Below are 13,451 nucleotides of genomic sequence, written 5' to 3'. Positions count from 1 at the left end.
CAGCTGATTACAATAGAAGCTTGCTGTTACTGTTTGGCCAGGCTTAAGAGTTTCATAATGCACAATTCATTTGCAATCCTATCATACACACAAAATAATTTGCTAATAATGAGCTTGGGCTTCGAAGTAAGTTTTGCTACTTTACCTTTGAATAACCACTGTCTTCTACGGCAATTGTTGTCGTACAACAACCGTAGCTCATCTCCGGTTACCAAATTATTTAGAATAGGGGACCAGCTTCAAGATTCACAGGCTTCTGGAGTATATGGATACGCGTCGACTCAATTCACGTGTAATCCGTTCACCTAGTCTCTAAAGTGTCTATTCACTGTTGAATCGGACTGGTTTAGTTTCTCGGCCAGCTAATAGATCGTTTAAGTAGGATTTGTTTCTATTTTTGCAGTGAGGACATCATCGTCTATATTTGCTGGTCTCAAACATCCAGTAATTTCCCGTTCGATTTTTAGTAAACCATCTTTCACATGTAATTTTATTTATTTATTTATTAAAATTATAACCATCGTGACCTGACAGGCAAACCCAATGCGTCACGACAGTCAAAAGTACTAATACATCATAATACATACAAATATAAACAAGACAAAACAACAGACACAAATCACCTCAACAGGTGTGCATTGTCCATACGAACTGAACCAAAACTCCATATGTGCAAGAGAAAATGTCAATATTACTATGGACAGAATTGAGCAGATAAATAGCCTTGGCCAGAGAAGAGTTGGCAAGTGCTCCAGTTCTAGACTTAACAGGCAAGAATAGTGGACGCGACCGAGAACTATAACCACCTTCAGGAGCCCACATTTGAAGCTGCTCGAGCACTGAAGGATTGTCTACGATGCCCTTGAGCAATTTCCAGAAGTGTTTAATTACATAAACACTTCTGCGAGTCGACAAAGAAACGTATCCCAGGGCTCCCGAAATAAAAGAACTGGGAAACAAGAACGGATAATACCCGTATTCCTTCAAGTATAAATATCGAAGAAATTTACGTTGTACTTTTTCCAGCTTCAATTCATTACATTGATTCATTACGCCTGGGATCCAAATGATGGAGCTAGTTTCTAGTATGCTGCGGACTAGAGTATCATAAAGAGTGCGCAATACTAAAGTATTCCTGAAGTAACGCGCATTTCTCAAGATAAAACCGAGCATTTTTAAGGATTTGCTATGAGTCTCTGCAATGTGCTGGCTAAATTTCCAACGTTCTTCGAAAGTCACTTCTAAATCCTTAGTTGAAGAAAACCTTTCCAGAAAATATCCGCCTAGATGGTATGAATATTTTGCCGGCGTTAATGACCTTGAAAATGAAATTGTGTGACATTTCTTTACACTGAAAGGCAATTGGTTATAGCAAGCCCATTTCTATATAGAGTTGAGATCCTCCTGTAGGTCGAGGGAATCAGAAATCGAATGCATTTTCTTGTAAATTTTCAAGTCATCTGCATATAATAAAAAATCTGAATGCTCTATTGCTGTTTCTATGTCATTAATGAACAATAAAAACAACAATGGACCCAAATTGGATCCTTGAGGTACTCCAGTAGGGGTCTTATATCGTTCTGAAAAGGAGTAATTTGAGAATAGATTTATGAGATCTTCAGAAAACCCGAAATTAGATAACTTTTTTACAAGTAAAGCATGGTTAACTTTATCAAATGCTTTTTCAAAATCTGTGTATACGACGTCCACTTGTACACCAGAGTCCAATGATTTTGAAACATAGTTAGACAAAACCATTAGATTAGTGACAGTGGATCGAGATTTACGGAAACCATGTTGTTGGTCGAGAAGCATACACCTGCAATGATTAAAAATGTATTTATGCAAAACAATTTCAAATAGTTTTGCAGGTGATGAGATCAAAGCTATTGGCCTGTAATTGTCAATCTGAGATTTGGGACCCTAATAAATGCATACCACGTAACAAATGTTTTTAGTGGCTGTAATTGGTTTTTTTCTTAAAAAAATCATATAATAATTTTTCACCTGATATATATTCTGCCACTGTAAATTTTGGATCTCATTTTTTTTAAATATGACAATATGAAGTTTAGACGTGTACCAACATAAATATAACGTAATACGTAATCAGGTTTCAACGGCCAAAATACGACTGACCGTTAAAACGTAAAACGATTTCATTTTGAGATTACCTAATATTTTTAAAATATCAAAATGTGTCTCATTAAATATTTTGGATTTGTAACTGTGCTTTCAAACCCACGTTATGTAGAAATGTGTATTGATATACTTATGTAGATACTATTCTTTGTGTAATTTAACATCAATATTTAAATCAAGTCGATAAAAATGATAAACATAAAATAATAGGAAAACAGCAATAATTTAAGGATTAAAATGCTCAACTTCAAGGTTATTTCTGGATAATTTACATATATATTTAAAACAATTTGTATAATATTTCCTTATATACAGTATAATTTAGAAACGAGTTTATCCTAGCTATCACAATAGACAAGTTCGTAATTCAGCATTCAGCATCTTGTTTCAAAATGGCGGCGACTAAAAAAATTGCTTTCATAAAAATCGTAAAAAAGTAAAGATGTCAAAAATGTCCTATATTAAAAGTGCAATAAAAACAAACATTGTTTTAACAAATGAATATGTAAAAATTCTTGAGATAAAAAGAGGCCAAAATGTTCTCTAATCTTATATTGAAATGAGTTAGAAATTTAAATAAAATACTTTTTTCACACTTTTAAAAATAAAATACTTTTGGTTTAGCAATTCTCTGCAGTGGAAGTGGCTAATATTATCAACAAATGGAAGTGGTTAGAAATAAATTTAGGAAAAACTGCAAGCCTAACCCATGCCTTTGAGGTTTATTGCACGAAACCAGATATATACACAGCAATCAATATCGTTATATATTTTAATGTTGTAAATAATTATAGTTGGATATTTCATTACGATTAGATTGTATATAATCAATCTTGCGTTCATTTAATACATGTGCAAAACAGGTTATTGTGAATTTCACTTGTGCTTTTAGATTTTGTTTTCGTGTATTAGAGTTTCTCCTTTGCTGCTTCCTAGAACACATTCAAGACATAATCATCTGTGTGCTTTTATATATGTATTTATTAAGTCTTTCTTACACGTGTCTGTCTTGTCATCCTAAGAAAAAGAAACAATTGAATGGCATCCGCGTATAAGCACATGTGTCTATTGGAATTTTGTACGTTGACCTCTGAAAAGAAAAGCATTTGTGTATATTTCCCACGCAGCACTTTTGGTTACTTTCAATTTTGGCAATTTGTATGTACATCTAAAAAAGAAAGAGAAAAATACGCTTAATTGGCTTTGTTCTACATTTTTCACATGTATCGGCTTTGTAGTTGAAAAAAATATGATGGATCTCTTTTTCATTGGGTCACTGTACAATTGCTCAATGCTGTTTTCAAATATGCATGTAAAATTGCTATGTTATCATGTAAATCATGTCAGAGATTTTCTGCGATGAGAATAACAACACAAGATCGTGGCGACCTTTTTAAGATCTCGCAGTATGCACTTTCTAAATAAAGTAATACGCTTCATGATGTCGAAGCAAATGTTTCCGAGAAATGCAATATATTTATAATAATATATACATTATTATGTTTTTTTTCTAAATTATTAAATCATTTTTTATTTAAATCATCTCTCTCTCTTTTTCCAATATAATATTTATATTTTGAAGGTAAAAAATATTAATATTCAGTTGTATTGCTCATTCAATCCACGTTTTTGACAATGGGCTATAAAATATGCAAAGAAAGGCGTCTGTTGAGTTTTACCCTTTGTCACAATAATTATTCATCGTCGCGAAGGCAAATTTAAATTCGTCAATGAAACCAGCTTTACAAATTACGTATGACGAACTTCATATTCAGGGCCGGAAATATGAAAAAATGCCTGTAACAGTGTTACGAAAAAGACAGATAACGGATCGGATTTTTTTGTAATATATAAAAAAGAATGGTGCACATTTCACAAAAATTGTTCCAACTCCTTGTAGCTAATGGTTGAAAACATCATTGCGTTTGGCAAGCTGGATAACTTGTGCAAGGAGAGTATTCTCTAGCATTAACGTCCTGGGCGTAAGAATAAGGGACGCAATCGTGACCAACGTGATTTTTTTTATATATTTACAATTTTTGTGTTTATTGAAATTTTTCATTAAATTGTTTTTATTCTTCAATTTTCGGTTTATTAAATATGCATTAAAGGCCCAGATCATTATCAAGCGTTAAAGATGCAATTACTAGATCAAGTTATTTTTATCATATTTTTTCAGCTGCAAAATAATTTAGGGTTCTAAGATTTCTTGTCAGAAGATGATTAACATTTTGTGACCATGACCATGTGTAAGTTCATTAGTATACATTGGCAAATCCAAAGTAGAGCAGTATCAAAAGTTTTTATTGAAATTGACACTTCCATTTTGACGCATTTAGAGCGCCATCAATCCATTTACCATTTTTTATGCTGGCTAGTGCGGACCGTACGTGACAATAGATGGAATAAACTAAAAGCATCACAATAGTCATTCGAGACTTTATGCACGTGTTAACAAATTTGGCATTTAAAAAAACTGGTGACGAAGTTGCCATATCTCACAATTGCTCAAAATATTTAACGGCCATTTTAAATCTGTTCAGATAACAATCTGGGACTTATTTAAACTCCAATATAATGGAAATAAAAGTCCAGTAAGTAAACAAGCAAAAAATGGATGAGCTTAACACCTCCCTCCGGCTAGCTATTTGGACTCTCATAATAGACTCTTAATTTGTGTATTTGTGTCATTTCTGTCACGAAAAAAATATTGATTCCTAGAAAATCGTAAGGACATAAATCTATTTTTTGTTACTTTTTTAGCGGGTCTTTTCAATTAATGTAGCAATAACTTAATAATGGTTATATTGTACATTAAGTATATAATAAGTAAACAGCTGCGCGTAGCCTTTTTGAAAAAAAAAGATTTTCCGCTTATTTTGTAGACAGTTTCTGAAGTATATTTGTCATAAATATTTACTGATACCGAATGCCACAATCGAAAAATTTCTCACTTCGCATTCTATGAAGACTTCTGATTTATGACCCCAAATGTTTCTCATCGCCTTTTCTTGCTTTAACACGTTTGAGTGCTAAACGTGTTGGTATTACGCCGTAGACGCCCTTACAATTATTTATATTGGCGCCGTTTCCACGAAATATTTTTTTGCGTATCCTTTCGCAAATAAAAAAACGATGACATCACCGACCGAAATGGACATAAAACCGATTATTCAATTGAACCATCATCGGATTTACAAATTTTCGCCCACCGACGTCTACTCGCTTGCACTGTTTCATAAAGGGCAACGCCTCGCTAAAAATGGAGGCGATGCGGTTATTTGTATTTATTTTTTACATACATACGAGCGCGGAGGGCAAAAAACTTGTTGCAAGGACTCTGGAAGAATTTTTTATAGAAATATCAGATTCGCATCCTTTACAAAATAGTACGAGTTGACTGTAAATTTATTGTATGTTCGTACATCACCGTCAGGACATTAGAACATAAGTGATTTCATTGGAAATTTGTGAAAGAATAATGAGTAATTGATACTTTATGAATAATCGAAGTGTAATACACATATTACTTAATTAGATAAACGTATTTATTACAATAATTATGCCCTCTAGAATAATATAATCAATCGGTCATTATTGTGGAAACGCTGAATTTTCATGTCTGATAATCACTAATAATAATCACTGAACCAATGATTATTATCTAATTTAATAAGTATATATTAATATTCTCATACATCAGATGATGAAACGTGTACGGACGAGAAGATCTAATTAAATGCACGTACTCTTCCCATTGTTGCAAATAAAAACTGAGACTGATGCACTATATGGTCGGGTGAATTCATACATCGTTAATTGGACTTAATGGATGTTTCACTGGTCGAGATGTCTGTTTTTTCTTATGGAGACAGATCAATACAATCAATGCTCTTGATAAGAAATGAGTTAGGAAGAGACCATATGCTGTGGATAGACCATATCCACATATGGCAGTCGTCATCGTTTAGTCAGTCTGCTGTATGTAACATATAAATATTTTTTCATTATTAATTGTTTGATATCAAACATGCGAGAGTTTATATCGGTACGTACAAGTTTCAGTCGCTAGGGATCAAAACTATCCAGTTAAACAATGATTTGTTAAATGATCTATTATGATATGTAGTAATTAATACACAGAAATAACGTTACAGCAAACAAACACTGTCTTGCATCTCAACCTGTGTCGATGCATCATTTCCTTCGAACAATAAATCATAATGCGGAAATTTAAAAGCAAATATCCGATGAGTCTTGAAAGTGCACAGACTATAGGTATGAAAACATTTCTAAGCAATTTCATATGGCACGACATCACATAGCAATACATAGTTTTTAGTATTATTTTTATTAAATTAATCTCCTGAGGATGCCGAATGACGTTTTTGGCGAAATATCTAGACGAAAAACACAATTTGTAAATATATAGTTATAGTCTCGCAGAATCAATGCAATTAAAAAATAATTTGAACCGAGATTCTCAAGCTGCAAAATGAAATGTAATACTATTTTCAATAAGTCATGAATTATTATGTGATTTTAAATCTTTCTTAAGTAAACACTACGCAGCTTTTTTCATATACTGAAATTTAACTAATTTTATAGTTTCACTCCTGCGTGTAAATAGATTTTCTCGAAAGTGCACAAGCAATATTCTTCCTCAATCTATCCCGTAGATATTTTTGTGGCTCTTTATAAACTAACGTTTTTAGGTAGATTTTAAAAGATATATTGTACATATGTGCTACTTATTGCAGTCTCATGACGCGACTTCAATAATCATTTTAATGATTATTGAAGTCGTTAATTCATAAGATATTTTGTCTTAAAATTGCAGCAATTCTAATAATTTAAAAAATTCGGTAAAAAATCATAGAAAAAAGTAATGAAGTCAAAAATGCTTGAAATATTTATAGAAAAAGTCAAGTGTTTTTTTTATAAATAATTGGAATTGAAATAAAAAAATGATTTTTTTTTTCCTGTTTTATTAAAAAGTTAAAAATCGTAACTGTGTTAAATCAAATCTATGAGAAAAAACAAAGGGATCAACATGTCTTATAATAGTAATTTAAAATTTAAAATGCAAAAATGTATTTTCAACATATTTTTGTAGTTTAAAGTATCGGCTGTCCAAAACATTTAAACAATCGTAACTTCATTAAATAAATCCTAGAAAAAAAGTAGTTTTAAAAGTTTAATACAAAACATGTTATTTATACGGTATTAAACAGTTTTTAATGACATTTAATGGTGAAGTGGGGAGGGGGCAAAATTTGACCAGTCACTGATCGTTTCTTTAATATTTATATTTCAGAAGATTCATATTATTTTATTATATGACTGATCAAATTCAAGTAGGGGCAAATGTCCTCCCATCCGTCCCCCAAAATGACGTTCCTAACGTCAACTGACGTAGTTTGAATCATATTGACAGGAAACTTGTTCCAAAAATAGACATTGTAAGTGTCTCGGATAACTTGACCATTTTGAACCTGTTTCAAAATGGCGGCTATTAACATATTTAAAAAGTCGTATCTTTATAAAAAAAAACTATATAAAAAATTGAAATGGTTCATAATTTTAAGTTTATTGTATTTAAATTACCAAAAATTTCCGAACTAAGTTTATAAAAATCCTAGATATTAAAACGAAATATTTATTAAAATTTACGTACATTTTAATAAACAAATCTACTACGGAGTTTTTGATAATTACGTGGGATATAACTTTTTTCAGACGTAAATATAAGTTTCTAAATTATGAAAATAATAATATAAATGTAATACTATATTTTGATCGTTCTTGCTTTTACTCGTATGTTTATTTACTGAATGCCATACGCATAACACAACTCGACGACATTGTACTTGTGAAACCCGATCAGTAAATGTATCGAGGTTGAAAAGGAGTAACGATACCCAGAGTTGTCGAATACTTTCGGTGAACGTCTGAGAAGCGGGAGAGGGAGGACTCCTTGAGTCACAACAACCATTCTTCAGTCAAGCTTCTGGCCTTTCGCCGCGATGACGACTCTCTGAGGCGTCTTGGGCCGTAAACATGAGCTCCATTAACGTATCCGAAAGAATAACAGACGACGTCTCCTTCAACTTGGGCTTCAACAGAAGCGACTACTATGACCGCAGTGACCTCTTGAAATTGGGCTTGGAGATATTTAAAAGGTCTCAGTACCCTCTCACACCAGCATGGTTGTTGTTTATATACCTGGCCCTAGTGAACGGCACAGGTGTGATACTGAACGGATTGATTTGTGTGTGGTATTACTTCAAGAAGAACAAAAAAGGTGAGTTATGGGTTGTTTAGATTTTACGATAAATATATGCATTGTCCTAACACTAACAACACAAAAAACCGAGAGGTATCAACGATAATTTTTTTTATATTTCAGGTATATACACATTGATTCTTCAAATAGCTCTCTCGGACCTTTTACTACTGACGATCGTATCAGTTCCGGAGCTATGGAGCCACCAAAGCGGAAATTGGACTTTCGGATTAGCCATTTGTAGACTCTATTTAATCTTCGAAGTATTCGCTGCTACTTCAAACATATATTTTATGACAGCGATGAATCTCCATTCTCTCGCGTATGCGAATCAAAAAAGAAGAACTATCAGCAAAGATTCTGAAGAGCTTCTAGAAGACGCGACGGAAGTGAGGTCTTCAAGGCGCAGTTTAGTATCTAGAGACGCTACTTTATCTCTCAACAGACAAGCTACTCTCGAAAATAGGACTGGAAGTAAAGTTGGAGTGCCAGTGTTGTTGCCCTTGGTGTTCGTTTGGGTGCTGTCCGTGTCTCTGAGCGTTCCAGAGTTTCCTTTGTCTACGGTTATAGACTCGAGGTCTGGAACATCCATGTGCACGTTCCTCGAGGGATACCACTTAACCAGCATGCAGATATTGCTGTCTGTGTTCCAGCTGTTCGTACCGTTCGTGTTATTGTCGACTACTTCTGGTATGATTGTTTACAAGTTGTACACGATGCCAAAGAAAAATACAGAAGAGATTCGGCTCGCTATGAAGATATCGCTTTTCCTTTGTGTGGTGTTCCTGGTGTTCAGTGCTCCTCGATTTATGCTCGCAACTCTGCAAGGACTGTGGATGGCTAATAAAGAAGGAGCTGTGGGATTGGATCGTTTTGTGTTTCCTCCGCTGAACTATGACGTGCATCCAAATTCCATTCCGTTGATCCTCAGTTTTTTACACTTTCTCACGCCTGTCGTCAAACCTCTTGGTTATATATACTTTTTGAGAAAGAGCGGAAAGGGATTATGCCGCGGGAGCAAAAATAAAAGTAACGCAGAAACATCTTAGAGAAATCGATAAATAGTGAAATGAAGCGTGAAAGTTAGTGTGTTACCGTTTTGCAAGACTGTAAGACAAGTTTCCAAGTGTGGACTATTGAAATTATATTAAGAATTAAATACAAAGACTTAATACTAGTCATTCGAAAAATAAAATCTTAGGTCTCAATATTATAGTTTAAGTTTTAAATACTGTTTTCTAAATGATATATTACATTAAATAAAATTACTACAATACATCTTAAACATCCTCTTTTAATATAATATTTAAGTCACATTCTACCTATAAAAAATACATTTTAATTTAGTAACATATATCTACAACAATAATTAAAAAACACGTTTAATTTATCAACTGGATAATGCATCTAAATTCTAAAGTAAGATATGACTTTTATATTTGATGCTTATATTTATATAATTTAAAGTATTGTTAATATTATTATGGTTAAGATGTTCTTGCGATATTTTATTTTACTTTTATATTAATATTGTAAGGATTAATAGTATATTCTAAAGAACTTAGAGTTAGCACTAAATTCGTATTTCTGAGACAACAGATTAATGCCTGTATTTTGTAAATATAGAAAATATAGACGTGTTATAATTTGGTGACTAATAACCGAAAGATCGGGTTCGTATCCCGTGTAGATGCTAGTGTTTTTCAATTTATATAATGTGTGAGAAATCGGAATAAATGATTATTGTATAATTATAATTGCAATCAATCATCACAGATTAGATATTTATAAGTTTTCCTAATCTCTCGGATAAATAATTAAAATAAAATTGAGCTAGGTCGTGCATACATTATTGACATTTAATATTAGTTCATAATTAATTAAATAGATGCCACTGATTTGCAGACTTTCTATCAATTTGCTGTCTCACTAACTACTTAGTAGTTGTAGATTGTGTTGTAACGCATTATGTGTAATGTAATGTAATATTAAAACGGAATATTTACAATAAATAAATAATTATATGAATGTTCATTATAAAAATTAAACATAAATTTTTAACGTAAGGCGTTAGCAAATATCTTTATATTAAATACGCTTAGATTGTGATAATATGCTAATAATTATATTTTTGGGAAATCACCTTATATAAATAATGAAATAAAAATAACATATTTTTGTTATATTTTTATTAAATCAAACTTATTATTATTATATTATCTTATATATGTATGTACAAACATATGTAGATGTATCAATATTGACTAGATTATAAATAATATATTGTAAAAATGCTACGTTTAAAAAATAAAGTATCACATTTAATTAGCATTGTTTTTCATACTGTGACTAGCTTTATATGAATTTCAAATATCGATGGTATTAAGTATAAATTCGCTTTACTTTTACACATAAATTACTTAATAATGAAAGTACACAAAATGTATAGAACATGATAGAGTAGATAACAAGATAAATCTAGAGGATCTTATGAATACCTCAATTTAATGAATTAACTTATTAACTTGTTTGTTGTTGTCCACAATTATTTCAATGAAAAAATATTTATTTGATTGGAAGATTTGTCGTTGTCATTTATTTGATGACTAGATCGTTTTAAACCTTAGTTTTTTATGTTAAAATTTTATAATTAAGGTCATAGATTTATGTTAAAAATAAAATATATTATACATATTTAAAAAAAATATTAACTCATATAGAAAACGGATTTAAAAGAACATTACATCATTTGGCCTATTTAATAAGGATATTTTTTATAAATGTTTAATTTTATTATTCATGTATGTAGCTATAAATATATTTTTTTTAATTTGCACATATATTAAATAATATATTAAAATTTGTGTGATTTCTCTATTAGCTAATAGCTGATTAAATTTCTTTAATAATACTTCTCCGCAAACATGTTAAGATTTATCAGCATGAATTTTCATATGTCGTGTAAGATTCTGCTTTAGTTTGAACGCTTTTCCACACAATACACATTGGAAATCACATGAATCCGTATGTACAGTGTTCATATGAACTAAAAGATTCGATTTCCTTGAAAATTCTTTTCCACATTCAGTACATTTAACTTCATTATTGTGAGTCTTCATATGCTGTGAAAAAAAGTATTTTGTCGTTAACTGCATTCCACATCTGCCACATTCGAACTCATGAGATTCACTATGAGTATCAATGTGTAGAGAAAGGAGAGATTTAGTTTCAAACGTTTTTCCACATTTCTCACATGCAAAATAATAAGAATCAGCTTGCATATGCGTTTTCAGATGTCGCGTAAGGTTTGATTTTAGATTGAATACTCTTCCGCATAAACTACATTTAAAATCGCTAGAATCAGCATGTACTGTCTTCACGTGCACTTTGACACTATTTTTCCTTGCAAAACTTTTTCCACATATAGCGCATTGAAACTCGTTATTATGATTTTTCATATGTCGCGAAAAGTTGTATTTTGTAGTCAATTGTTTTCCACATAAACTGCATTTCAGATCATAATAATCTCCGTGGTTATGTAAATGGAATGAAAGGCGATATTTTGATTTAAATGTTTTTCCACATTTATCACATTCAAAATTACAAGAAAAATGATGTTCCGTTTGCATATGATTTGAAAGACTAAATTTATCTATCAATATTTCTCCACATATGGAGCATTTACTCGTACTTGTTGATACAAATTCGATACTATGAGCTTTCGTGTGTTGTGAAAGAGCGTTTTTTAGTTTAAATGCTCTTCCGCATATGCTACATTTAAAGTCATAAGCACCATAATGCACTCCGTTCATATGCATCGAGAGATTAAATTGACTTGAGAATATTTTTTTACATATTTCACATGCTATTTTATTATTATGTTCAGTCTTCACATGATACAAAAGTCTGCGTTCAGTTTTGAAAACATTTTCACACATTTCGCATTTAAAATCACGTAACGAATTATTGGTAAATGAAATTGGATATTCAATTGGAGATTTAAAAGATAAAATATCAGCATCATCCACCTCATTTTTAACATCCTGCAATCCTGAAATCATACAGTTAAACTGTAATATTTTAAACAATGAAAAAATATTTCATAATTAGATACACAAATCATTCACGAACCTATATCCAATAAATCATTTATTTTATTATAACCACTTTCGCTATTGCTATCATACTCGATTATTACATTCTCTTGCTGGAAATACACAAGGTTTTATTTAGGAACATATTCTGTTTATTTGATGTATGAAGATCATGAAAGTTTGTTTACCTTTATTATAAATTTGATATTATTTTCTCCTCTGTTTTCATGGTCTGGTTCTACAAAGTGTGTATTATAACTACATATGTTCATATATTATAATTTATTTTCGATTAATACCTATATTAATATAATCTGGAATTGACATGTTAGCAATTTCAGTTCATAATAAATCAATAAAAACACGTCCTAACAAACGTCAAAATAATTGGTTTAAACAACACATAAGCGGTCCATATCATAAACATACGTTATAACTAAAATTGGGGTAATATCAAACATCATTTTAATATTTATTTATTCAATAATTAGTTTACATATATAAATTTGCCAATTTAGACATATCTCAAGAATTAAATATATAATTGCTAATTTAAAATCGAATTTACATATATTTTACCTGATATAAAATTATATATCCAAACCTTTTGAAGGAACGTGAAGTATACAACTGTAAATGTTTAAAAAGAGATTCGTTAAATAGCATTGGGCGGCCACTGAGCCGATCCTATATCTATCTTGAGTTTTAGTATTTTTACGGTATTGTTTGCATCTTTCCTGGTTGTAACATTGTTTTCACAATTTAGGTTCCAAAATTTAAGTTTAGTCGTTCATCCAGATTTGGTTTGCTTAGATTATTATAAAGCAGGCCGAGTTTATTATTTCTTTGGGACTTTTTCGTAACCAGATGGATTTATCCATGTTGCGTGGTTAGCCCTACGATGGAAACCCTCCTTCTTTATCCGAGCT

The 13,451-nt window shown here is 31.3% G+C and overlaps 2 protein-coding genes across 3 annotated transcripts; one reads left to right on the top strand and one right to left on the bottom strand.

The window, feature by feature from the left end:
- The first annotated feature begins 7,960 nt into the window (after nt 1-7,960).
- On the top strand, nt 7,961-9,713 carry LOC148238637 (uncharacterized). The gene is made up of 2 exons (XM_088200263.1): nt 7,961-8,446; nt 8,552-9,713. Exons 1-2 carry the CDS (start codon nt 8,203-8,205, stop codon nt 9,475-9,477), a joined length of 1,170 nt encoding a protein of 389 aa, XP_088056389.1. The 5' UTR covers nt 7,961-8,202; the 3' UTR covers nt 9,478-9,713.
- On the bottom strand, nt 8,641-12,927 carry LOC148238636 (uncharacterized). 2 transcript variants are annotated; one of them, XM_088200256.1, is made up of 4 exons: nt 12,822-12,927; nt 12,711-12,760; nt 12,560-12,635; nt 8,641-12,479 (listed from the first exon to the last, which is right to left on the bottom strand). In XM_088200256.1, exons 1-4 carry the CDS (start codon nt 12,847-12,849, stop codon nt 11,356-11,358), a joined length of 1,278 nt encoding a protein of 425 aa, XP_088056382.1. In that variant the 5' UTR covers nt 12,850-12,927; the 3' UTR covers nt 8,641-11,355. The 2 variants fall into 2 exon arrangements, with proteins under 2 accessions (XP_088056382.1, XP_088056375.1); XM_088200249.1 differs by having other exon boundaries at nt 12,711-12,902.
- Nucleotides 12,928-13,451: the final 524 nt, after the last annotated feature.

The sequence above is a fragment of the Plectrocnemia conspersa genome, unplaced genomic scaffold, assembly GCF_051122295.1.
Source record: "Plectrocnemia conspersa isolate PC_06_02 unplaced genomic scaffold, ASM5112229v1 ptg000001l, whole genome shotgun sequence".
Lineage (NCBI taxonomy): Eukaryota > Metazoa > Arthropoda > Insecta > Trichoptera > Polycentropodidae > Plectrocnemia > Plectrocnemia conspersa.
Note: the sequence above shows the minus strand (reverse complement) of the source record. Positions and strands in the feature narration are given on the sequence as shown.

What these genes read in the sequence shown, in the direction of transcription:
- LOC148238637 (XM_088200263.1), top strand. Translation starts at nt 8,203, where the DNA reads ATGAGCTCCATTAACGTATCCGAAAGAATAACAGACGACGTCTCCTTC. An exon ending in CTTCAAGAAGAACAAAAAAG is followed by an intron (nt 8,447 to 8,551) that starts GTGAGTTATGGG and finishes TTTATATTTCAG; the next exon opens with GTATATACACATTGATTCTT.
- LOC148238636 (XM_088200249.1), bottom strand. Translation starts at nt 12,794, where the DNA reads ATGAACATATGTAGTTATAATACACACTTTGTAGAACCAGACCATGAA. An exon ending in ATATCAAATTTATAATAAAG is followed by an intron (nt 12,636 to 12,710) that starts GTAAACAAACTT and finishes GTGTATTTCCAG; the next exon opens with CAAGAGAATGTAATAATCGA. An exon ending in AAATGATTTATTGGATATAG is followed by an intron (nt 12,480 to 12,559) that starts GTTCGTGAATGA and finishes GTATGATTTCAG; the next exon opens with GATTGCAGGATGTTAAAAAT.